The sequence below is a fragment of the Manis javanica genome, chromosome 3 (genome assembly GCF_040802235.1).
Source record: "Manis javanica isolate MJ-LG chromosome 3, MJ_LKY, whole genome shotgun sequence".
Lineage (NCBI taxonomy): Eukaryota > Metazoa > Chordata > Mammalia > Pholidota > Manidae > Manis > Manis javanica.
The window spans coordinates 30,585,720-30,613,093 of NC_133158.1; the positions used below are offsets into that span (position 1 = coordinate 30,585,720).

At 39.8% G+C, this 27,374-nt stretch overlaps 2 protein-coding genes and 1 long non-coding RNA gene across 9 annotated transcripts in view; 2 read left to right on the top strand and 1 right to left on the bottom strand.

Moving 5' to 3' along the window:
• The first annotated feature begins 62 nt into the window (after positions 1-62).
• LOC140848331 (uncharacterized) lies at positions 63-26,077 on the top strand. The gene is made up of 3 exons (XR_012129006.1): positions 63-495; positions 24,811-25,055; positions 25,939-26,077. It is a non-coding gene; the product is annotated as an uncharacterized lncRNA (long non-coding RNA).
• On the bottom strand, positions 4,544-26,395 carry EMC3 (ER membrane protein complex subunit 3). 2 transcript variants are annotated; one of them, XM_017677932.3, is made up of 8 exons: positions 26,089-26,395; positions 20,061-20,118; positions 19,629-19,722; positions 11,711-11,815; positions 10,924-11,005; positions 9,592-9,671; positions 8,718-8,800; positions 4,544-5,744 (listed from the first exon to the last, which is right to left on the bottom strand). In XM_017677932.3, the coding sequence occupies exons 1-8, from the start codon at positions 26,241-26,243 to the stop codon at positions 5,616-5,618; spliced, it is 786 nt and encodes a 261-aa protein (XP_017533421.1). In that variant the 5' UTR covers positions 26,244-26,395; the 3' UTR covers positions 4,544-5,615. The 2 variants fall into 2 exon arrangements, with proteins under 2 accessions (XP_017533421.1, XP_073087123.1); XM_073231022.1 differs by having other exon boundaries at positions 8,718-8,818.
• A 118-nt stretch (positions 26,396-26,513) lies between these two features.
• Positions 26,514-27,374, top strand: part of FANCD2 (FA complementation group D2) — a 72,106-nt gene continuing 71,245 nt past the window's right edge. For all 6 annotated transcript variants that reach the window (XR_012129005.1, XM_073231017.1, XM_073231018.1 and 3 more), the window contains exon 1: positions 26,514-26,649. The gene's annotated coding sequence lies outside the window, so the exon portion shown is untranslated. The remainder of the gene's footprint in view (positions 26,650-27,374) is intronic.

Below are 27,374 nucleotides of genomic sequence, written 5' to 3' on the forward strand. Positions count from 1 at the left end.
GACACTTAGGTTGCTTCCATACCTTGGCTATTGTAAATAGTGCTGCAATACACATAGGGGTTCATATGTCTTTTTGAGTCTGAGAAGTTGTATTCTTTGGGTAAATTCCAAGGAGTGGGATTCCCGGGTCAAATGGTATTTCTATTTTGACTTTTTTGAGGAACCTCCCTGCTTTCCACAATGGTTGAACTAATTTACATTCCCACCGGCAGTGTAAGAGTTTCCCTTTCTCCGCATCCTTGCCAACATTTGTTGTTTGTCTTTTGGACGCTGGCCATCCCAATTGGCGTGAGGTGATATCTCATTGTGGTTTTAATTTGCATTTCTCTGATGACTAGCGATGTGGAGCATCTTTTCATGTGCCTGTTGGTCATCTGAATTTCCTCTTTGGAGAAGTGTCTGTTCAGATCCTCTGCCGATTTTTTAATTGGATTATTTGCTGTTTGTTGAGGTGTGTGAGCTCTTTATATATTTTGGATGTCAACCCCTTATCAGGTATGTCATTTATGAATATATTCTCCCATACTGTAGGATGCCCTTTTGTTCTACTGATGGTGTCCTTTGCTGTACAGAAGTTTTTTAGTTTGATATAGTCCCACTTGTTCATTTTTGCTTTTGTTTTTCTTGCCTGGGGAGATATGTTCATGAAAAAGTTGCTCATGTTTATATTCAGGAGAGTTTTGCCTATGTTTTCTTCTAAGAGTTTTATGGTTTCATGACTTACATTCAGGTCTTTGATCCATTTCCAGTTTACTTTTGTGTATGGAGTTAGACAATAATCCAGTTTCATTCTCTTACATGTAGCTGTCCACTTTTGCCAATACCAGTTGTTGAAGAGGTGTTAAGAGATTCTTACTTAAATATTTAAGGGTGAAATCATACCGTATCTGGGATTTGCTTTTAAAACATTTCAGGAAAAAAGGTGGGTTTGGGAGATAAATAAAAGATTGACAGATTGAAGCAGGGTGATGAGTATATCATTTTACTATTCTCTCCACTCTTGCATAGGTTTCCAATTTTTCATAATTCAAAATGAAAAAGAAATTAAGAAGGAAATGGGAGAAAAGCTTGCACAGGGCTGGCTGTGCATTTTCTGAGCTGATTGCAGAAATTAAAACTTTTTATTTATTGGGTACTAGCCCATTTTGGAGGGGCACAGATACAGAACCCTGGTTTCGAAGCCTTGATCTGTCCAGGCTGCTGTCTCCAGTGAGGCCGAGCAGAGACCTGAAAGGGAGGTGATGAGGTGGGACCAGAGCGAGAGCAGGGTCAGCAGAAGGTGGGGAGGGCCTGATGCTAAACACCTGGGAGGTCCAGGAAGCTGGCTGACCCTAGACACCTGTCTGCACCCAGCGGGCACAGGTGTCTCCTTGCTGCCCTCTGTCTGCAGTCTGGGTGGCATATAAGAGCCTTTCGTAGCCGTGATGATGAGAGATCTTGATGTCAGCTGCCAAGGGCTTATGATGATCCTTGCCCCCATCCCCCAACCTTTATGAGATATAATTCAGACATAGAATCACCTATTTAAGGTATACTATTCAGTGGTTTTAGAATATTCACAAAGCTGTGCAACTATCACTACATTCAGTTTCAAACATTTGCATTACCACATACCCATTAGCAGTCATTCCGTTCTCTACCTGCTAAGCCCTGGCAACCACTCATCTACCTTCTGTTTCTGTGGATTTGCCTATTCTGGACATTTCAGAAAAAATGGAACCATATATGTAATCTGTCATGACCGGCTTTTTTCTTTTAGGTTTTTAGAGGTTCATCCATGTTGTAGTTGCATCAGTGCTTCGTTCTTTGTTATTGCTGAGTAACACTCCATGGTATGGATGACCCACGTCTGAGTAATTCATCAAAAGATGGATGTGTGGCTTTCCACTTTGTGGCTATTATGAATAATGCTGCTATGAACATTCATGTCTAAGTTTTTGTGTGGACATAGGTCCTCATTGCCTTTGAGTTTTACCTGTTTAGGAGTGGAATTACTGGGTCATATGCACACTTCATGTTTAAACTTTTCAGCAATTGTCAGACTGTTATTCAAAGTGGCTGCACCGTATGATCTTTTGACAGATGGGGAGACTGAGGCCCAGAAGGGGAAGGTCCTGTGCAAAGCTGAATGCTGAGTTAGTTGCAGGAGCTACATCATCTCAACTGCCGCAGCCCCACTGCACTCTCTTTTGACCTCACCACCATCTCGCTGTTGCTAGAACACTGCCCACACCCACTACCTGCTGTTCCCTCCAGCCCCGCAGCAAATCCCTTCCCATCAATTTCTCCCAAAGGCTCCCTGGTGCCGCCGCCAGGATCGAGTTCACCTCTGAGGGATAACTTACAAACTCTCTGCCATGTGGCCTTGCCGCTACCTCATCTTTATTTTAAAAGCAGCTTTTTTGAATATAATTCACATACCATCCTATCCAACCATTTGAAGTGCCCAACCCAATTCTCATCACGTCTTTTTATTACTTACAATTCAGGGTGACAGAGGCCTTGTTTTGGTTTTGCAAAAATGAACATCGCCTTTGCTTTTGAGACGTTGCACACACTGTCTCCGCTGCCTGGGACAGTCTTTCCTTGTATTTCTCTGGTTCTGTATATACCTCCTTGTGATCCGTCACATCCTGCTGTGATACGATTGCTTCCCTGATATGATTGCTGCCCTGACCAGCCAAGCTGGTTGGATGACTTGCAGGACATTCCCATGGCCTCTCTCGGAGCGCCCCCATCCCAGCATGTGGCATAGCAGTCTGAGCTTTCAATGTCTGGGAGTGTGACTTGTCCATGTGCACAGTGGCTGGCAGATGGTCAATAAAGGTTTCAGTGAACAGATACAGAAATACCTAGCAGGGCACTGGGATATTATAAAAATCTAGTAAATGATTAATGTATCTAGGAAACTCATTGCCTAATAGGACAGGGATAATATCTCCTTTTGGGAACATTCTAGAGCTTGGGTGATTAAAGGGTAAACATTGTTTTTTCTTGCCTGGTACCCATTAATCCACTTTCTTCTGACAGCACCCACTATTCCTTTAGGGAGTCACCCCATCTCACCTCCAGTCCTTGTGGTTTAGGTGGGACTAAGCAGTTCCTGGAATTTGCCCATGACCCAAATCAGGTCAATTATCCTGAGTCCTACTGAAATTCTTCAGAAAGGGATGCTTTCTTTTCACTGAGGTTTCTAAGCTGGTGTCTCCATGAGAAGACTAACTGATATATAAAAAGTAGACCTGAGAAAACAACTGAGTCCTGATAGCATCATTTGAGGACCTGGATCTAGTTATACCTGAAGCCATAAGACCACTGGACATTTTAGTTTCTGAGCTGTTTATATTCCTTCTTTTAAAAACTAAGCCAGGTTGAGCTTTAGCAGTTTCAATTACTGTCACTTAAAGTCTCTCATGCAGTTACTAATACTCTGTGTCTTTCACACACACACATACCCATCACACTTCTTATGGACCAAATGGAAGGCCTATGTGGACTTTTTGCCTCTAAGCGCAGGTTTACCTACTGTCCTCAAATCTAAGTCATCATTATTTTTCTAAGTGGTATTTGTGCAGTTACTGTCAATATTTAGCCATCCAGGCACGGTACTTTCCTTACCATAATCAGCAAGTGCACATTTCATATTATCTCAAATGGTTTTGCATGATAAGTCCAGGTTGATGGATAAGGTAAAATGTTTACTTAGTAGCTTGGCCTAAACCGCACTCCCTGAAAAACACAAGCCTTGCTCCCTGAACTTGTACGGTGGTTCTGCTAAGAGCCTGATAAACTTGGATTTTCTCTTTGACTTGCTGGTGCCAAGAACATGTGCATTTACCACCAATATGATGGTTCAGAAAAGTCACACATTTCTCCCACCAAACTGCTACAGGGAGAAAGATAAACTGTGTGTGAGTGAAGAGGCAAGCTGAAATGCCCTGAGATGCCTGTAGAAATGAGGATGACATCACTTAATCACCAGTTACTTCTTGCATTGGGGCTTAGCCTGGACCTTTCCCTGTACGCCATACCACTCCCCACTTCCTAGGGAGGGTACAGTGAATTGTGGACATTTTAATCTGCGGGCCTTTGCTGTTTTTGTGATCTCTGCTTAGAATGGCCTTTTACACTCAGAACTCTTTCAAGGCCCAGGTCAAAAGTTAGCTCCCCTGTGAATCCTTGATCCTTTAATATTTTGTTGAAGCAGCTGTTTTAAAGTCAAGTGTTCTTACCCTGAGTCTGTGGGTCACTAATTAACAGGCTTTGGAGGGTCTACGGACACTCATGGGTTACCAAGGAAATCTGTGTCTGTGCCACATGCATTCCTCTAGAGGGGAGGGTCAGAGCTCATGTCAGATTCTCAGAAAGGTTCTGTGACCCCAAAAGGGTCAGGACTCCCAATACCTTCCGTGTTTTCTTATGAGATTGTTGAGGGCAAGAGTCACATCCTTTTAGAGTCTCCAGCACTGGTCCACAATAGATACTCACAACTGTTATCAGAAGGCTGCTAGTGACCCACAGAGGCAACATTTTCACAGGCAAAGAAGAGAAAACAGGATGGTTTAATTTATAGAGTCAAGAGTTGTTTGTGATTACAGTGTTCAACATGCAAATTACATTTGCCTCTTGGTACAGAAATGGCACTGTGCCACTTCTCTGGGACAGTTAATCCAGACAGAATTATTCCTGGGCAGCCCTTTAACTATGTGTCTGCCAGCAAATGCCCTTTCTCCCTTCTGACAGCTATATGTAAACTCTCTCTTATCCAGAGTAACTGGGAAATGAGGTCTTTCATTCAACTGAGTAGCCATATACTCAGTACAGGACCACTGATTTGTCAATGGATTGGATATATTCTGAACTCCAGGTGAAGACCTTGCATTATTTGACCTGTCTTCGATGATCCCAAAGGCCCTTAAGAATCAGGCAGTGTTTCAGGGTCACCGATTTTCACTGGACAGTATTAAGACCTATAGAGGTTGGCTAATACCCTGGCCCTGGGTATTCACTCTGAAAAAGAGTTTATTTGAATAAAGTTTTGACACGTTTGCTCTTTATGTCATCCTGCTGGCTCAAAATGAGTAACACAGGCAGCTTCACTTTGCTCATCCACAGTTCACAAATTTTCAGTAATGAAAATGTATTATTTGTGTAAAGATAGATATAAAAATACTACCAAAAAATTAAAGATAAAATGCAGGGTGTTGTATCCCAAGAAAACAGGAGTTCACTGTGGTTAGAAATTAGGCTGACTGCACATGATAATTAGGTATAAGTGACAGTGCCTTTTCCAAAGACGGAATTTCGCTAAGTTTTATATTTTATCACTGGCTTGATTTTTTTCCCCTTTCTGTGACTTTCATTACTAGAGTCACCAGAAGGAAAATTTAAAACATTTTAAAGATAGCTGTTTCTGGGTTAAGTCACCCAGCACACACTCTTATTTCCTGTAGTTCAAAACGAAATGGGAACCTGGCTCAGACAAGAACAATCCTTACTGCATACCCACCAGCTCATGTATCCTCCTTTTTATTCTGAGCGGGTCCAGTTCAAAACGAAAGTTACAAGGTTAAACGCTACTCCGAGTTCTGACACAGCTAATCCCTGCTTAGGCTTCAAAAAATAGAGGTCTGTAATTCCTTTTTGAACATGCCTTCGAAGTGGAGGTCTTTGGCCATTAGCTCTTCTTCGACATCATCTAGCGCCCACTGGTGATCTGTCAACTCCAAAGCTTCCCACTCTGTCTGCAAAGGAAGAGAATATCAGGGCAGGGAGAGAAGGGCTGTTACTAAGAGCAGGCCAGGCCTTTAGTGAGCATGTACTCTGGGCTAGGACCTGGGTTAAGACAGCTCCATGTATAAGCTCATTCAGTCCTATGATGTAGGTGCTGCTATCTGACCTACCCACTCCAGACAAGGAGACTAAGGTTAAGAAAGGACAAAAAACTTGTTCAAGGTCACTGGCGCTAGAACCTAATTATATATCTCAGACTATCTATTCATACTGGCTATTTTTGCCTTTAATTAGTGGATTTAAAAAAATGCCTTATGAAATTTAATATGCAATACAAATGTTAGCTCATTGGTGTAGATTTTTAAAAAATAGAAATCACATGTCATGAACTTTAAATACACACTTAGTGTTTTTTAGCATTCACAAAGATATGCAACCATCACCATTACCTAATACCAGAACAGTTTCATCACCACAAGAAAACCTCTATCAAATAGCAGACATTCCCCATTTTCCCCCTCCCCCATACCCTGACAACTACTACTTTACTCTCTGTATCTTTGGATTCTTCTAGTCTGAATATACATTGTTTTTGTTACTGGACTCTTTTACCTAGCAGGTTTTCAAGGTTCCTCCCTTTTGTGGCATGATTCAGTACATCACTTTTTATGGCTAAATAATATTCCATTGTAGATGTTCTACTGTCCACACATTGTACATATATTCCAAAATGTTTCATTTTGTTATCTGTTCATCACATGATAGACATTTAGACTGTTTGTATTTTTCTACTATTATGAATAGTGCTCTGAACTCTCTGGTAAGTTTTTGTGTGGCATACATTTTCCATTCTGTTTGCTATTTACCCAAGAGTGGAACTGCTAGGTGATATGATAACTATGTTCAATTTTTTTAGGGAAGACTAAAAACTGCTCTATGCAGTGTTAATAACTTGTATATAAGAGGGTCCAATTTCTCTACATCCTCGTCAACACTTGTTATTGTCTATCTTTTTTATTATACCCATTCAAGTGGGTGTAAAGTGGCATCTTATTGTGGTTCTCACCTATATTTTCTAGCTAATGACGTTATGTATCTTTTCATGAGCTTTTTGGGTATCTGCATATCTTCTTTGAAGAAATGTTTATTCAAAATTTTGCCTATTTTTAATTATGTTGTCTTTTTACTGATGAGTTCTAAGAGTTGTTTATTCTGAGCACTAGACCCTTATCAGATACTAGATTTGCAAACATTTTCTCCAATTCTGTGGGTTGTCCTTTCATTCTTTTGTTACTGTCATTTTAATACAAAAGTTTTCAGTTTGACAAACTTCCACTTATCTATTTTTCCTTTTGTTACCTGTACTTTTTAATGATGTCATACCTAAGAAGTCATTACCTAATTCAAGGTCACAAACATCTACACCTGTTTTCTTCAAATAGTTTTATAGTTTTAGTTCTTAATATTATTTGACCCATAAATTTTTTTTACTGTGATTAAATATATATAAACATAAAAATTGCCACTTTTAGCTATTATAAGTGTATAATTCAGTGGCATTAATTACATTCAGAATGTTGTGCAACCATCACCACTATTTCCAAAATTGTTTGTCCCCTGCAACAGAAACTCTGTACCAAATGAGCAGTAAGACTATTCTTTCTACCGTTGAATTGTCTTGGCACCTCTGCTGAAAGTCAATTGATCTTAAATGCACAGGTTTGTTTTTGAACTCTATTCTTTTCAGTTGCTCTGTATGTGTATCTTTATGCTAGTCCCACATAATCTTGATTATTGTAGCTCCAAAGCAGGTTTTAAAACCAGGAAGTGTGAATTCTCCAACTTTTATCTTATTCAACATTGCTTGGGCTATTCTGGGTCCCTTGTGTTTCCATATGAACTTCAGGATGAGTCTGTCAATTTCTGTAAGAAAGGTAGGTAGACTTTTGGTAGGGATTATGTTGAATCTGTAGATTTACTTTGGAGTACTGCCGTCTTGACAATACTAAGTCTTCTTCTAATCCATGAACGTGGATGTCTTTCCATTTATTTAGGTCTCTCTAATTATTCAGCAATGTTTTACAATTTTCAGTGTACAAGTCTTGTATTTCTTCTGTTAAATTTACCTAAGTATTTACCCTGACACTATTATAAATGGAACTTTTTTCTTAATTTCATCTTCAGATTCTTTATTATCAGTGTGTAGAAATACAAATGATTTTTATATACTGACTTTATATCCTAAAACTTGCTGACCTTATTAGCTCTAACAGTGTATCATAGGAACATTCCTATGATATTCTATGTACAAGATCATGTCATTTGCAAATAGATGTTTTTACTTCTTCCCTTCTAATCTGGATGCCTTTTGTTTTTCTTGCCTAACTGCCTGGCTAGAACATCCAGTACAATGTTGAAAAGAAGAACAAGAGTGTTGTCTTGTTCCTAATCTTGGAGGGAAAGCTTGCAATAAGAGTATGTTAGCTGTGGATTTTTCATAGATGCCTTTCATTGAGATGAGCAAGTTTCCTTCTATTTCTAGTTTTTAATCACGAAAAATCAGAGTTTGCTGTACAAAAATTATACTGGATTTACAAATTCCAGAATCACTTCATGAAAAAGACTCTACGTATTGATTTTTTTAAAATGAATTTACATCTGATGTGGGTAGGTTCTAAAAAAGTTCAAAATGTTTCAAGTGTTTACCTGGTGACTCTGACTGGACTGTTTTTACAGCTTCATTTATAGTGTGGATTAAATGTGGGTGAGCATTCAAAAACCAGTAGAAGTAGCAAGAACTCCCTCATTACTTAACAGATGACTGTCTCAGGAATAAGAGACAAGTAAACTAAAATACACTTTTGCTAAATTTAAACTGAAAGGCTGGAACCATGTATCTATCATCCGCTCACTTCAGGGCAGTGACCCTCTAGTGGTAACGCCTTTGAGGGCTCCAGGTCAGCTGGGAGGAGGAGTAAGCGTACCTTGAAAGCCTTGTTGGTGTCTGCGGGCATGGCCATGGCTGCGCCTGTCATCTGCTCCTGCATCATCCGGGACTGGTCCGCGGCTGTAGCGTAAGACATGCCTACATGAGTGTCAGGCTTCGGCAAGCACCCAGTGCCCTCAGGGAAGAACAGGCCTTACACAGCACACACACATGCCCGGTAGTGGGCTAGAAGACCCATGTGACAGATTCACTGATGGCCCAGTCACACTCTAGGCATTCAATCCCGGAAGTCACTTTACCTCTCCTGAAAAATGGGCATGATACCAGCAGAAGATAACTAGCAGAAGCATTATATTTTCTTTCAAATTTAAACAGCCACCAGTTCCTGAGTAACTACTGTAATATGCCAGGTACTTCACTAAGCGTGTTGCATATTCTACCCCACCTACTCCTAAAACCCTGGAGTTAATCAGTAAGGTCCCTATTTTACAGATAGATGAACCACTTACAGTGGTTAGGCAGCTTGCCCAAGGTCCTCGCCATTAAGTAAGAGAGCCAGGACTAGTACTGGCAAGAACTCTAGTCGATGAACTAACTGGTCAAACCAGGCCTTCTTTCAGCCTCAGGTTTACAGGCTCACTTTGCTGATGCTGATCCCTCACATGAGGATATCAGACCTCAGGGAAATAAACACTGTCCTGGGATTGCCAGGGAGAGTTCAGATATTCAGTTTGATCGTAGACTTTTAAGACTCTTTCAGAATACTTCAGAAACTTAAGAATGAGTTGAAGGAATGAAGCGCTGTATTTGACTATGCTAACAAATAGCATAACCTCCACGATCTTTTTGGCCCTGGCATGGATGATTCATCTATCAAAGTATTTGCTTATTAAGCCTGACATACTTCTTACCGTTATCTTGGCCCAGGATCAAAGAGTAAATGCTCCGAAGCCCAAAGACGTTGAGGAAATACCAGGATGCAGAACTCACCCTAGCAAAGCAAAGTGAAACAATGGAGGTTGTTATTTCAGAATCAATGTAGTTCATGCTTTTCTGAACCCAGATTTGTTGAGTATGTAAAGAAATCACCTGGGGTAGGCCATATTCACCCAGAGCACAACCAAAGAAGAAATACAAGTTGTGAAGGCAGTCTAACAAATAGAGCTCTCTGCAGGCAAACTGCTCCTTACAGCTGTGTAATAAATTCTTCCACATTCAATAGCAGAAAGTGAACTAAAAAGACATGTGCTTCATTTCATCAGGGAATGTAAGCTTTGTTTAATTTTTCTTTCTGTGAAATAGTGAGTCAGGATTATTCCTGGTGCCCACTCTCCTTCTCCCCTTCGTGTCAGGCTTCTTTCTGATGCCAGCCTCTGGGAAGCCATACAAATGGTCTGGAGACACCACATGAAGAAGCACTACCAGGTTCCAGATGCTGTAGCAGTGTTCTAAAAGCTTTTCAGATTTGAGGTTTTATTAATCTGCTATTAACAATGGAGTGGTAAATAAGATATGAGCACTGGATCTGGTCAAACCTCAATTCCTCTATTTACTTCATGGAGGTGCTATGCAGATAAAATAAATTATCTTACGGAAAACACCTACCGTGGTGACTGGTACATATGAAAATAATTGTTTTATTTGCAGTAATGTATTTTGGACAAAATAATAAAAACATTCAGTGCCATAAGCTCCAGGGTATTGCTAAAGGTTCCCCCCCCTTTATTTCGTAACTTTTTTTAGGGTGGACACATCCACCCACATGCTCCTAAGAAAAGAGACTGACACATTCTTTCCTTTTGCAAGACTCATGTACAAGTTGCCACATCTACCCATGGCATTTTGAGCAGAGTTTTAATGAGAAAAACTGTATGCATATTGGAAAGCCTGTAAGAGACACTGGTTTTAGATTTTTCTTTTTAGGCTTTGATTGTTAAATTATGATTTTTTATTTTGGTATCATTAATGTACAGTTACATGAGCAACATTATGGTTACTAGACTCCCCCCATTATCAAGTCCCCACCACATACCTCATTACAGTTACTGTCCATTAGTGTAGTAAGATGCTATAGAATCACTACTTGTCTTCTCTGTGCTATACTGCCTTCCCTGTGTACCCCCTACGTTATGTGTGCTAATAATCGTAATACCCCTTTTTCTCCCTTATCCCTCCCTACCCACCCATCCTCCCTGGTTTTAGATTTTGATTTGTGTTTTTAGTAAATGAAACAAAGTTCTTACCAGGATGCATCTAATGTGAGTAGTTCAATTCCCTGCTGCAGCATAGGCTTAAAACGGAGGGTCAGTGGAAATGGGACCTTGGCTGCAGATAAGAAAGAAGTTAACAATCACTCCCAAATGCTCTATTTTTAGAATAGTTCAGGTGTCAATGCACATATTCTTTCCCTGAGGAGGTGGGAACTCTCTATCATACAGAGATCAGAAAACGATTTCCACAGGGAAATTTGTGTCAATTTCTGAAGAAATAACAGTCAAATGTCACTTGGCTATAGTTTCTTGAACAACACCAGCTGCTCTATTGCTTAAGAAGCAGAAACTCAAACTGAGCTGTGACCTAAAACCTGAAAAGAAAGTTGCACTAATCTGGTAAACCTGAAGTGGAATATATACACACAGAACTACGTTAGTAAGAAACCAAACTGACTCAAATCCAACCAAAACAACTTACAAATAGACAAATGACTCACCCCAATATCTGGAAAATGAAGCTTCCCTTTGTCCTACTCAGTTAGAACCAAATTAGTTTCAGACACAAACTCTCCAGCAACTTGTTTGAGTCCCTGTTAGTAAAATTCTATCCACATTATGAACTGACACTCAGTTGGGATAAGAACCATGAAGTCATGGTAATTACATTTTTTTGGTTCAAAGAATGTTACCAGGTTACACTAAAGAATCAGGACCCATAAATACTTGTGCTTCAGCAGAAACTGGATTTCTTTGAATAGGCATATGGGAGAGGAAGACCAATGAAGTAAACCTGAACTTTTCTGGGTCTAGTACTTACTTGTGACAAAGCCTGAGAATGTCATGTTGATCCACCCGCCGATGAGAATCATAGGGAGGACATTTGTCACGTTGCCTTTCATCATGTCTGTGAGCATCGTGGGATCTAAGCCAAAAACACAAGAGACCACTACATTTTACTGCTGTTGTCAGGGACTTCACACTGATTTTCTGTTAATTTTTAATTTATCTGACAATTAAACTAAGAGAAGTCCATTGTTAAAAAATTCAAACAACATAGAAACATAGGATGTAGACAGTTCCTCTGAGCCCCCTCTCTCAACACGTTTAACTGTTGCATATCCTCCTTCCACCTTTATATATTCATATTTAAATATACATGTACATACATATACATACATAAACACATACAAGTTTTTACACATATACATTAAAGGGGTACCATGCTTACTACCCTGCTTCTTAATTTAAAAATAGTAGTATATTGTGAATGGTATTTCCACTTCGGTACCTCTCTCATTATCTTCTATGTTTGCATAGGAGTCTACTGTGTGTTTGCACTTAATACTTTTGGGTGGCCATACAGATTGTATTCTTTTTTTTTTCTCTGATAAATACTGGTGCCAAAAATCACCTTGTACATAAATTCTGCATGCTTATTTTTTTCTGGTATCATTAATCTACAATTATATGAGGAACATTATGTTTACTAGACTCCCCCATCATCAAGTCCTCACCATATACCACATTATAGTCACTGTCCATCAGTGTAGTAAGATGCTACAGAATCACTATTTGTCTTCTCTGTGTTGTACGACCCTCCCCGTGCCCACCACCCCTACATTATGTGTGCTAATAGTAATACCCCCTTTTTTCCCATTTATCCCTCCCTTCCCACCCATCCTCCCCAGTCCCTTTCCCTTTGTTAACTGTTAGTCTATTCTTGGATTCTGTGTTTATGCTGTTGTTTTGTTCCTTCAGTTTTTTCTTTGTTCTTATACTCCACATGAGTGAAATCATTTGGTACTTGTCTTTCTCCATCTGGCTTATTTCACTGAGCATAATACCCTCTAGCTCCATCCATGTTGTTGCAAATGGTAGGATTTGTTTTCTTCTTATGGCTGAATAATACCCCATTGTGTATATGTACCACATCTTCTTTATACATTCATCTACTGTTGGACACTTAGGTTGCTTCCATTTCTTGGCTCTTGTAAATAGTGCTGTGATAAACACAGGGGTGCATATGTCTTTTTCAAACTGGGCTGCTGCATTCTTAGGGTAAATTCCTAGAAGTGGAATTCCTGGGTCAAATGGTATTTCTATTTTGAGCTTTTTGAGGAACCTCGATACTGCTTTCCACAATGGTTGAACTAGTTTACATTCCCACCAGCAGTGTAGAAGGGTTCCCCTTTCGCCACAACCTCACCAACATTTGTTGTTGTTTGTCTTTTGGATGGTGGCAATCCTTACTGGTGTGAGGTGATATCTCATTGTGTTGCAATTTGCATTTCTCTGATGACTAGCAATGTGGAGCATCTTTTCATGTGTCTGTTGGCCATCTGAATTTCTTCTTTGGAGAAGTGTCTATTCAGATCCTCTGCCCATTTTTTAATTGGATTATTTGCTTTTTGTTTGTTGAGGTGCATGAGCTCTTTATATATTTTGGATGTCAACCCTTTATCGGATCTTTCATTTATGAATATATTCTCCCATACTGTAGGATGCCTTTTTGTTCTCTTGGTGGTGTCCTTTGCTGAACAGAAGCTTTTCAGCTTGGTATAGTCCCACTTGTTCATTTTTGCTTTTGTTTCCCTTGCCTGGGGAGATATGTTCATGAAGAAGTCGCTCATGTTTATGTTCAAGAGATGTTTGCCTATGTTTCTTTCTAAGAGTTTTATGGTTTAATGACTTACATTCAGGTCTTTGATCCATTTCAAATTTACTTTTGTGTATGGGGTTAGACAATGATCCAGTTTCATTCTCTTACATGTAGCTGTCCAGTTTGCCAACACCAGCTGTTGAAGAGGCTATCATTTCCCCCTTGTATGTCCATGGCTCCTTTATTGTATATTAATTGACCATACATGTTTGGGTTAATATCTGGACTCTCTATTCTGTTCCACTGGTCTGTGGGTCTGTTCTTGTGCTAGTCCCAAATTGTCTTGATTAGTGTGGCTTTGTAGTAGAGCTTGAAGTTGGGAAGTGAGATCCCCCCTGCTTTATTCTTCCTTCTCAGGATTGCTTTGGCTATTCGGGGTCTTTTGTGGTTCCATATGAATTTTAGAACTATTTGTTCCAGTTCGTTGAAGACTGCTCTTGGTATTTTGATAGGGATTGCATTGAATCTGTAGATTGCTGTAGGCAGGATGGCCATTTTGACAATATTAATTCTTCCTACCCAAGAGCATGGTATGAGTTTCCATTTGTTAGTGTCCTCTTTAATTTCTCTTAGGAGTGTCTTGTAGTTTTCAGGGTATAGGTCTTTTACTTCCTTGGTTAGGTTTATTCCTAGGTATTTTATTCTTTTTGATGCAAGTATTTTATTCGTTTTGATGCAATTGTGAATGGAATTGTTTTCCTGATTTCTCTTTCTGCTAGTTCATTGTTAATGTATAGGAAAGCAACAGATTTCTGTGTATTAATTTTGTATCCTGCAACTTTGCTGAATTCAAGTATTAGTTCTAGTAGTTTTGGAATGGAGTCTTTAGGGTTTTTTATGTACAATATCATGTCATCTGCAAATAGTGAGAGTTTGACTTCTTCTGTACCAGTCTGGATGCCTTGTATTTCTTTGTTTTGTCTGATTGCCATGGCTAGGTCCTCCAGTACTATGTTGAATAACAGTGGGGAGAGTGGGTATCCCTGTCTTGTTCCCAATGTTAGAGGAAAAGCTTTCAGCTTCTTGGTATAAGAATGATGTTGGCTGTGGGTTTGTCATATATGGCCTTTATTATGTTGAGGTGCTTGCCCTCTATCCCCATTTTGCTGAGTTTTTATCATGAATGGATGTTGAATTTTGTCGAATGCTTTTTCAGTGTCTATGGAGATGATCATATGGTTTTTGTCCTTCTTTTTGTTGATGTGGTGGATGACGTTGATAGATTTTCGAATGTTGTACCATCCTTGCATCCCTGAGATGAATCCCACTTGATCATGATGTATGATCCTCTTGATGTATTTTTTAATTTGGTTTGCTAATATTTTGTTGAGTATTTTTGCATCTATGTTCATCAGGGATATTGGTCTGTAATTTTCTGTTTTGGTGGGGTCTTTGCCTGGTTTTGGTATTAGAGTGATGCTGGCTTCATAGAATGAGTTTGGAAGTATTCCCTCCTCTTCTATTTTTTGGAAAACTTTAAGGAGAATGGGTATTATGTCTTCTCTATATGTCTGATAAAATTCAGTGGTGAATCCATCTGGCCCAGAGATTTTGTTCTTGCATAGTTTTTTGATTACCGATTCAATTTTGTTGCTGGTAATTGGTCTGTTTAGATTTTGTTTCTTCCTTGGTCAGTCTTGGAAGATTGTATTTTTCTAGGAAGTTGTCCATTTCTTCTAGGTTTTCCATCTTGTTAGCATATAGATTTTCATAGTATTCTCTAATAATTCTTTGTATTTCTGTGGGGACTGTTGTGATTTTCCTTTCTCGTTTCTGATTCTGTTTATGTGTGTAGATTCTCTTTTTCTCTTAATAAGTCTGGTTAGGGGTTTATGTATTTTGTTTATTTTCTCAAAGAACCAGCTCTTGGTTTCACTGATTTTTTCTATTGTTTTATTCTTCTCAATTTTATTTATTTCTTCTCTGATCTTTATTATGTCCCTCCTTCTGCTGATTTTGGGCCTCATTTGTTCTTCTTTTTCCAGTTTTAATAATTGTGACTTTAGACTATTCATTTGGGATTGTTCTTCCTTCTTTAAATATGCCTGGATTGCTATATACTTTCCTCTTAAAGCTGCTTTCGCTGTGTCCCACAGAAGTTGTGGCTTTGTGCTGTTGTTGTCATTTGTCTCCATATATTGCTTGATCTCTATTTTAATTTGGTCATTGATCCATTGATTATTTAGGAGCACGTTGTTAAGGCTCCACGTGTTTGTGAGCCTTTTTGCTTTCTTTGTACAATTTATTTCTAGTTTTATACCTTTGTGGTCTGACAAGTTGGTTGGTAGAATTTCAATCTTTTTGAATTTACTGAGGTTCTTTTTGTTGCGTAGTATGTGGTCTATTCTGGAAAATGTTCCATGTGCTCTTGAGAATGTGTATCCTGCTGTTTTTGGATGTAGAGTTCTGTAGATGTCTGTTAGGCCCATCTGTTCTAGTGTGTTGTTCAGTGCCTCTGTGTCCTTACTTATTTTCTGTATGTTGGATCTGTCCTTTGGAGTGAGTAGTGTGTTGAAGTCTCTTAAAATCAATGCATTGCATTCTATTTCCTCCTTTAATTCTGTTAGTATTTGTTTCACATGTGTTGGTGCTCCTGTATTGGGTGCACCTATTTTTATAATGGTTATATCCTCTTGTAGGACTGACCCCTTTATCTTTATGTAATGTCCTTCTTTATCTCTTGTGACTTTCTTTGTTTTGAAGTCTATTTTGTCTGATACTAGTATTGCAACACCTACTTTTTTCTCTATCTCTTGTGACTTTCTTTGTTTTGAAGTCTATTTTTTGTGATACAAGTACTACAACACCTACTTTTTTCTCCTTATTGTTTGCATGAAATATCTTTTTCCATCCCTTCACTTTTAGTCTGTGTATGTCTTTGGGTTTGAAGTGAGTCTCTTGTAAGCAGCATATAGATGGGTCTTGCTTTTTTATCCATTCTGTTACTGTGTGTCTTTTGATTGGTGCATTCTGTCCATTTACATTTAGGGTGATTATTGAAAGATATGTACTTATTGCCATTGCAGGCTTTAAATTCGTGGTTATAAAAGGTTCAAGGGTAGCTTCTTTACTATCTAACCATCTAACTTAACTCACTTATTAAGCTATTGTAAACACTGTCTGATGATTCTTTATTTTTCTCCCTTCTTATTACTCCTCCTCCATTCTTTAAATGTTAGGTGTTTTATTCTGTACTCGTGTTTCCTTTGACTGCTTTTGTGAACAGTTGATTTTATTTTTTGCTTTCATTTAGTATTTGGTTGGTCTGCTTTCTTTGGTGTGATTTTATTTTCTCTGGTGACATCTATTTAGCTTTACGAGTGCTTCCATCTAGAGCAGTCCCTTTAAAATACCCTGTAGAGGTGGTTTGTGCAGGGAAATTCCCTCAACTTTTGCTTGTCTGGGAATTGTTTAATCCCTCCTTCATATTTAAATGATAATCGTGCTGGCTACAGTATTCTTGGTTCAAGGCCCTTCTGTTTCATTGCATGAAACATATCATGCCATTCTCTTCTGGCCTGTAAGGTTTCTGTTGAGAAGTCTGATGATAGCCTGATGGGTTTTCCTTTGTAGGTGACCTTTTTTCTCCCTCTGGCTGCCTTTAATACTCTGTCCTTGTCTTTGATCTTTGCCATTTTAATTATTATATGTGTTGGTGTTGTCCTCCTTGGGTTCCTTGTGTTGGGAGATCTGTGGGCTTCCTTGCCATGAGAGACTATTTCCTCCTCCAGTTTGGGGAAGTTTTCAGCAACTATTTCTTCAAAGACACTTTCTATCCTTTTTTCTCTTTCTTCTTCTTCTGGTACCCCTATAATGCGAATATTGTTTCGACTGGTCACATAGTTCTCTTAATATTCTTTCATTCCTAGAGCTCCTTTTATCTCTCTCTACCTCACCTTCTCTGTATTCCTGTTCTCTGATTTCTATTCCATTAACAGTCTCTTGTACCTCATCTAGTCTGCTCTTAAGTCCTTCTAGAGATTGTTTCATTTCTGTAATTTCCCACCTGACTTCATCCCTTAGCTCTTGCATATTTCTCTGCAGGTCCATTAGCATGGTTATGACCTTTATTTTGAATTCTTTTTCAGGAAGATTGGTTATATCTATTTTCCCAGGCCCTCTCTCAGGGGTTATCTGGGTGATTCTTGACAAGACCAAATTCTTCTGCTTTTTCATGGCAATAAGAGGTAGTCATAGGCAGGTGGCATGTGTGTCAACTGGGAGAACAAAGTCTCTTCCTGCTTGCTGGTCACCTTGCCTTTCTCCACTGCGTGTGTTGGTTACCTGCACACCAGGAACAACCTCTGGGTTAATCCAGAGCTGCCGTGGGCGGGGTTGCCATTGGGGCAGCCCAGAGCCCTGCGGGGAGTGACAGCTGCGCCAGCTGTGCTCTCCTGAGAGAATGGCGCCACTCTGCGCCTTGCCCCAGCTTCCTTTGCCTGTGTTGGGCAGCTGCTGCCTCTGGGTCTGGCCCGGGTAGCTGTGTGCTGGGAGGAGACTGTGGGTGTCTGCTGTGGGTGGGGCCACTCTCTGGATGCTCCACCACTGTGGCGGGGCAGCACCGGCCGGGGGAACGAATGGCAGGCTGCTTATCACTGTGAGGGGCTTCAGAGCTGCGTTGCCACCCAGGGGGTTAGGGCGCCCAGAGTTCCCCGGGATTCCCAGCCGCTGGGCTGAGTGTGTCGGGACGCTTCTGTACAGCTGTGAAGCCACTGTCCCTTTAAGCCTTTCAAAAAGCACTTGCTTTTCTTTTGTCCCATGGGACCTGGTTGTGAGGACCCGCTCGCAGATTTTAGTTTTCCGTTTGTCTAATATCCAGTACACCATGCAATGTGTGTCTGTGCTCCTGGGGCAGATTACTAGGGCTGGTTATTTAGCAGTCCTGTGCTTTCACTCCCTCCCTGCTCTGACTTCTTTCCTCCTGCCTGGGAGCTGGGGTAGGGGAGTGCTCAGGTCCCGCCGGGTTGCGGCTTGTATCTTATCTCCTTCATGAGGCACTGGGTTCTCGCAGATGTAGATGTAGCCTGGCTGTTGTACTGTATCTTCTGGTCTCTACGTGAGGTGTAGTTGTATTTGTTGTATTTTCAAAAATATATATGGTTTTGGGAGGAGATTTCTGCTGCCCTACTCACACCGCCATCTTGGTTCCTCTGATTATGTAAATGTTTTTGCAAGAAAAACTCAGTGTTTCTGGGTCAGATGGTTTAAACATTTAAAACTGACAGATATGGTTAGATTGTCCTTCAGCAACAGTGAGAGGGCCTAACCTGCCATGATTTGGCAGGAGCATCTTTGGTAAAGCTTTTCAGTCTCTGCCAATTCAATGGGCTAAAAAAGACATTGAGTTTTAATTTGCATCCCGTGGATTTTAGTGAGGTCAGGTATCTTTTTCATATATGCATTAGCCTTTTGTTTCTTGTAGGTTTTCTGAAAGACCTATTAAAATCAATTCCAGTACCTTCTGTCTGGATTTAAAATAGCTGATGATTGCACCTAAAGAACTGGGTATTAAAATGAGGATAGTCAAAATAATAAATTATTTTGTTTTATTTTAAAGATGTTGTCTTTTTCACAAAACTGGGATCAGTAGAAGTAAGAAATCTGTTAGAGAAAAATTGTTGGGTGGGCCAAGCAATCATGTCTGGCAAAGAAATGGCTGTGCTAGGGAAATAGTGAGAGGTCTTCCTCATTCAGGCAGAAGCTGGGTGGCTTTCTGTCAGCAAGGATCCAGGCACTGTGTGGGAGCTAGGATTGGAAATGCTTTTGCAACTGTGCACCAAAGAGCCCTGGGTCCTGTGGAACAGTAAAGCGGAGAGACCCAGGGACAACGGCTCTAGCCTTCCCACCCCCTGAGCCAAGATGTTTTCTTTTTAATCCACTGTATACACTAGGGTTCCCAGAAGATTTATTTGAAAAAGGAAACTCTGCTTTTATAGATCCCTATACTAGATGATGGCTAATGTCCCTTAGATTATGATCTTTTACAATTTAACATTTAAATAAAAGAACATCCTCCCAGCCCACCCCTACCATGTTAAAACGCTTCCTTAAAGATGAGAGAAGGGAATGAACATACCAGTCATAGGAGAAGGAGGCACCACCTTCCTTTTAGTTTTTTTGAAAAATCCATCCTCTGGGTTGTTGAAGTAGTATTTTCGTGTCAAGAAAGACTAGTAGGAAAAAAAAGCTTTTTAGTTTTGTCTTAAAGCTGTGACAGAGCAAATCATCAAATTATCCCTCAGAGGTTTAGTCAGAAGGCTGCTGGATGATGCTGTTACACTCAGAACTGGCAGCCTACTTGGCGACCCGACACTTCAGCTGAGTCACATTTAAAAACAATTGCCTAAGAACTGCAAGGTCACAATGATAGCAAACACCACCTGGCCACAACTTAATAACTGGCTTGTTAGCCTTCAGCTTTCCCCAAAGAGTCCCCTTATAAAACATTAAGGTATCTACTGCCCTCAACAATGAATTGTGGAGCTTTTAATAAAAGATAAATGAGTACCTGTTTGGGAATGTATTTTCCATTTTCCCTGAGGACTCTGCTTCGAATTAGAACTTGACTGAAAAATAAAACCAAGACAATGAGATTTTAAAAAGTGAAACACTAGAAGAAAATGAGAGAATAAAGTAGAAGACCTATTTAAACACAAGAGAAGGCCTATTTGGCAACAGCACTGAGGGAAACTTTTCAAAATACAAGTATCCTTAAAACCAATATAATACATTATCCCAACAGTCAACTTTTCAAAAGAGCACTTTTTAGAAGTGACTGTGTTTCTGAGGAAGGCATGTTTGAGACATTACACTCAGCCTTTTCTTACTTTAAAATGAGCTAAGAAGGAACTTTCTGTGTGTGAAAAGAGTAGCATTTGGATGCTACTCAGAAAATTTGGGGATAGGAGGAGGGAGGAAGGGTGAGAATAAAAGAAGCGACTTTTAAAAACCCCACACAGAAGCGAGTACAAGACTTGCCAGGGTTATCTGACAGAAAACAAATAGCAATTCCACCCAGAATCCAGACTCTTTTTAAGTTCTCTTTATTAATTCATGCGTGACTTAATAAATTAAATTATCTGGTGGTATTTGGACATATATAATCTTTAGAGATAATAGACTGCAATACAACAAGTAGGTGGTGCTAAAATACAAATACCAAACAGAACAGAGATTAAAATACACATTTTTTCTAGATTTTCAAAAGCTATGTTAATGGAGGGAAAAAAATCCCCCAATTTAATGGCAGTCCTTCTTAAAAAGGGAAAAACAAAACAAGCAAACAACTCTAGACAGAAATGAACACAAGAAAACCATGCTTGGTTTTCTCTCTACTCCTCAGTTTGAACCACCTGCTCTATGCAGTCCATCAGCACCCTTAGGGTCCCCCCATCACTGTATGCATATTCTAGCTCCTCCACACACTGGGAATGCACTAGTGTCCCTCTGTGTCAGTCACCACTTCTTTTCCATCATGCCTTAACTTCTTTTAGCCCTACCTTCTCCATGTAACTCCTGGAAGCTTGGCACCTTCATGGGATTCTTTCTGGTCTTCCTCCTCTTGACCCTGTTATACTGTATAGCTGATGGCTCTATATACAGGCCTACAGAGGTGACATGTAATACGTCCTGTTCCCTGGGAGGTAGTCTACAGCTATTCAACGTATGGCCTATTACTAATGCTGGTCTGTAATGAGGTAAGTAAAGCCACTGAGAGGAAGGGTTCAGAAACTTTTATAGTAATCTGACGTTGCCACAACATCCAAATGTGCGATCAAAATATTTCACAAAAGCATCAGTCTGTGATAGACTGGAAATTAAAAAAAAAAAAAACAGAAAAACTGGTCTTTCATGAACACTGGCAGTTCAGTTAAGCTAGAATAGTGGGTAAAAATTCAAGCTCCAAAGTTGGACAGATGGGTTCAGATTTTGGCTCTGCCACTTATTAGCTATGTGATCTTGGGTGACTCCCTTAAATTCCCTACATGCCATTCATATTCTGTACAAAAACAGATTTATTCTCATTGAACAAATACTTCTTAAGCTTTTTTTTTGCCCTGTACTGTTAGGTGATATAAACAACAGTGATCAAAATGCAAATATCTCATTAAGGTCAAAGTCTACTGGGGAAAAAACACAATCAATAGCCACTGAAAGAAATATGAAATTCACCTGTTCTAGGTATGATAGGAGTATGGTATGGTATGATGGAAGTATATGACAGGAAGGTTTGAGTGAGTCTAGGAAGTTAAGGTGTTGGAGAAAGCTTTACCGAGAATGTGTCATTATGTTGGAATCTTAAGTGTGACTAGAGATTAACTTGGCAAAGTGCTGGAAGGAAACAGCATGGGTAAAGGAATAAGCACTATGTGTGTGAGGACCTGACAAAAGTCCATAGGGGTGGAAGAAAGAGAACTACTGAAAACACAGTGAAAATGAGTCTACAGAGGTGGTCAAGGGACAGACTATACAAGCCATGTGGGTCCCACTGTGTGCTTTTTTTTTATTGTGGTAAAAAACACAACAGCTTACCATCTTAACCATATTTAAGTCCACAGTTCAGTAGTGTTAAGTATATTCACATTGTTGTGAAACAAACCTTTAGAACTTTTCATTTTGCAAACCTGAAACTTTATACCCATTGAATAATAACTCCCATCTCCCTCCTCTCTTGGCCCCTTGTAACCACCATTCTTCTTTCTGTTTCTATGAATTTGATATAAGTGGAATAAGACAGTATTTGTCTTTCTGTGTCTGGTTTATTTCACTTAGCTTAATGTCCTTAAGGTTCACATATGTCATAGTAAATGACAGGATTTATTTCCTCTTTTGGGGTCTCAATGTTCTTCAATCTTGATGTTAAGAGTAAAAGGGGAGCAAAGGGAACCCCTGTAGGTGAGAATGTAAACTGGAACAGCCATTATGGAAAACAGTATGGAGGGTCCTCAAAAAATAAACACAGAACTACCATATAATTCATCAATCCTACTTCTGGGTACAGATCTGCAGGAAATAAAATCAGTACCTTGAAGACATATATGCATTTCCATGATCACTGTAGCATTTATTCACAATAGCCAAGATATGGAAGCAACCTAAATGTCCATGGACAGATGAATGGATAAAGATGAAATGATACACACACACACACACACACACACACACACACACAGAGGAATATTACTCAGCTATGAGAAAGAAATCCTGTTATTTGCAACAACATGGATGAATATAGAGGGCATTATGATAAGTGAAATTAGAGAAAAAGAAATACTGTATGATTTCACTTGTATGTGGAAGCTTAAAAAAAAAAGTCCAATTCATAGAAGCAGAAAATAGAATGGTTATTCCTGGGGGTTGGGGAAGATGGGGAGATGCTGGCCAAAGGGTCATGACCTTGTTGTATTTTGTACTCCATCGTATTACAGCACAATGCAGGGGACAAGGTAGATCATCAGTAAGAAGCTGTTCACTGTAGATAATTCAAGATTTCTATCAGCATTGTGATCAACAGAAATTCTGCTAGATCTCCTATACTTACACTGCTGAGCAATTTTGTAGAACTGGCGTTGAGAATCATGACCTTGAGGCATTTCAACCCTGAATCAAGGCCAGCTTAAATTATCCTGCATATTCTAAACAATTTCTATGAGGTCTTCAAATTCTACAAGAAATTTTTCATTTTTCATTTTCATTTCTATCAGTAAGTAAAAAGTCCTTGTACTGGTTATAAAGATAAAGCTTCTCTTGCAGTGATAATTTGCAACCAAAGACATTTTCTCAAAATTAAACCTTAACTTTTAATGTATTTCTTAAACTGGAGCTTTATATTCTTAAAGACCATATTTTTTTCCCTTCCAAAGAGTCAGTATATTCTTCAAGCTTGACAACCACTTTTTATATACATTCTATCCCCAAATGTGGTCTAATATGTTTTATTTATGTATTTTTCAGTTTTGATTTAATACATTTTAGAAAGATTTTAAGTTTTGAGGCAGTAAAAGGTTAATAATTTATAAAATCAAATGTCTCATTTTGTGATCATTGAGGGCTAAACGAAACAGTACATTTAGAGGAATGTTTTACAATAAAAAAAAAACCATCTTTTGCCTTGGATTTTAGCCAGTTCAGATTTATATGCTCAGCATTCTACCCAAGTTGAAATGATGACCTGGTGGGGTACAATCACACCATGTCAGGGCTGGCATGATCCAGCCACCTCACTTAAGGGATGGAACAATTATGACCAGACACGTTGAGTTTTCTCTAAAGTGCTGGTTCTCCATGGAGGTGGTACTGCCCTCTAGGGGGCCTTATAAAATCTGCGGAACTTTCTTAATTTGTCAAAATGCTGGGGTGGAGAGAAAAGAACACACAACTTTCATTTGTTAGGGATAAGGGATGCTAAGTTTCCCTCCTGCTGGGAACAGCTGTGCAATGCAAAGAACTATCTCATGTCTTACACTCTTTTTGAATATCTCTCGGAATTGTTTTTACTTATTTAAACTTCAAACCTAGCATGATTTTTATACACAGAGTACTAAATTTCCAGGCATGCACCAATGAGTAAATGTAGCAAAAAGTGCCCTTGGTTTTGCTGACAATTTTTTTGAGAGTAGCTCTCCATTTAGAAAAATCACATCCAAGACAGCACTGCCTTCAGTGATATCTAAGTAGCAAACACACTGTTATCAGTCTCCAGTTGAACCTGTCCCAATTACAGTGATTTTATAGCTAGATGCATGCTTCTGACTTCTGCATTATAACTTCTAGGGCCTTTGTGCAAAAGCACTTATGAAATGTAAATTATTTTCCTTTTATTTATATTTAAGTAGATTTAAAACTACAGCATTATGTTGCTTAAAAATTTTTGTTTGTTTGTAGATTGCACCAAACGTGCATTTCATTTTGAGTTACAAAAGGGAGCTTTGGATCTGATATCATTCAGAAACATTACTCTGAAATCACATAGTGAGCCAGAAGCAGAAAACTGGCAAACACCAGCAAGAATCATACTCAAGATAATTTAACTTGGGAGCAAGACTGATCTGGGTTCAAGTACAGGCACAATATTTTATCATTTTGGTTATCCTAGTAAAGCTACTTAACTTCTCCAAGCCTCCTTTTCTTCAACTGTAAAAACGGGTTTGGGATTATGTGTTTCAGTCTTATTGTGAGAATAAAATGAGAACAATTTATTGGCATCAGTAAATAAATACTGAATGTTTGAGCTCTTTCTACTTTGCATCTTTCTATAGCGGACTGATTTAAGGTTATCTCCAGGAAGCTAGCTCTGATCAGTTCTGAAACCGATGCCACAGAAGAATAACTGAAACGTTTGCTGTGGCGTAGTGGAAAGAGCTCCAGGCTTGGGAACAAAAAGACTTGGCTGCAAGTCCTGAATCACCACACGTAACTGCGGAACCTCTTAAGCCTCAGTTTCTATAAAATGAGACAACATCACCTCGCAGAGTTGTTTTGATTTTTAAATAAGTTAATGAATGTAAGTATTTAGCATAGTACCTGGCATAGAACACATGCTTAATAAATGTTGGCTTATTATTATTATTCTCAGCATAATTGGGGAGCACAATTGAAAATGATAAAGCAGTTCTTCCCAAGCTTTGGCCACTCTCATTCCATGGTTATGATTTTTGTCTTATTCATCTAGCACTTGTACTATTAAAAACTTAGTATTTTTTATATATCAACTTTTTCTACTTTTAAAAGAAATGTTTAAATAACCAGCAAGGAAAACCAGTATTACTTGCCACAGATAGAAAATAACTGTTAAAGACAATAAAAACAAAACAACATTATTAATTTTTAGCTAGATACTCTTGCCTGTGGAAACAAGCCTCGGGCTTGCTCTTTGTTAAAATGGAAAACTAGTAAGTGATAGTAAGTGTTAAGAGACATAATAGCATTTACCTGAGATGATCTCTGAAAATAATCGGAACAAGTGACTGAAAAACGTCTTTTGTTTAATATGGAAGGGGCACACAAAACATATCACCTCAAATCATCTCAGATTATATCTCTCCACAGATAAATACTGTAATGAAGCCCATGAGGAAGAAATTGTCTCTTCCACTTACAATCCTTCACATATTTATGGCAATTTCACGTTTTCACTGCAATTGGTTACTAATATCTCAGCTGACCACCATAGTAGTTTGGTAAAATAAGTATAATCACACCCACTTTATTTATTGTTTATTGATAAACTCACCGAGGGTTGGCAACTAGCCTAACAATATTAACAGCAACAGTTTTTTTGAGCACTTAATACATCCCGCGTTCTGTGCTAAATACTTCACAGACATCAGTCGAAATTTAATACCCACGCCTGCTCTGAGACATGTCCTGTTATCATCATTTTGCAGATGACCAAAGTGAAATAGAGGTAACTCAGGCCAAACTCACGCAGCCTGTGGGGGCGCGATGTGAACCATGGCAAACTGACCGAATCCCTGAACTTGCTTGCCCAAGGTCACGGGTGGGGAGTGAGGTCGCCGGACAGGGAGGAGGCTGACCTGTCGGAGACTTGTTCCTGGGTGAGCTTCTTGTCGCTCTGCAGCAGGATGGACACGTAGTGGCGGATCATGCCCACGAAGAAGGTGATGATAACGATAGGCAGGACCACCCAGAGGCGGATGTTGGAATCGAGCAGCAGCTCCGGCCCCGCCATCTTCGCAGAGCGCGGGCTTCCGGCCAGGTGTAGCCAGTTTACTCCTCCTCAGGGAGCAAGGGATCCTCTTTGAGTTCACTTCCCAGCTTCCTCACGCCCCTCAATCTAGCTGGCCCGGAACCCCTCTGCGTCCACCCTTCCGCATCGCCCAAGCCGGGACGCAGGGCCGCCCACTTCCGGCGCGAACCTATGTCGTCACGATGCGTCACACCGGGCGGGAGAGTCGAAAACTACGGGCGGCGAGCGCTTCTCGGCGGTTGAGTGGAGCAGCGTTTGCGGTTTCTCTAGGCCCGGTATCCCTGTGGCTTGGTTTCTAGGCTCCGGCCGAGCCCGGCCTTTCTCACGGGGCTCTGCGCCTCGAAACTCGGCCTCCACATCTGTCCTGTCGTGGAATAATCCCCTCCAGGTACTTCCCTGCGTTGTTAAAATGACGAAATATGAAGGGCTTTTACCCCCAATTCCTTCCCGGATGGCCTGGTCCGGGCGGCCCGCCCCATCTACCGGTCTTTATGGGTTCCCTGGAAGCGAGACGATATAGCGCACGTTAGGCGAGTGCTCTGAAGTCAGAGCGCCTTGACTTGCTTTAGCTTTTCCGTCTGCAAATTGGCCGATAATGGTTGTAAGTATTTGACCAGGCAACGGATAATGAAAATGCTAAGCATGGTGCCTGACACAGTAAATGTTAACTATTATTGGAAGTAATTATTATAATTAAGAGTAACTATAAGTGGTATACTTCAGATTTTGGAGGCAAACTGCCCGAGTTCGAATCTCAGCTCTGCCACTGAATAATGGCACCTAACTCAAAAAATTTTTTAGTTTAATAACAATAATGAAGCATTAAGAAATTATGTACTAAGCGTAAAGCACTAAAAATAGTTCTTGTTAGCTATCAGAATTTACCTTCCTGCCAGCCATTCTCCTTAAGCCAATATTCTTAAACATTTTATGACAGATATTGTGCAGAGCACTTGGGATACCGAGATGATAAATGAGATGGGGTTTCTGCTCTCAAGGACCTCCAGAGTCTAGTATGAGGTAGTAAGAGCTATTACAAATACTGTATGGAGTAGGGGAGCTGCAATAGCAAACTCCCTTGGTGACAGAAGGAACATTTTTCAAGGAAGATGA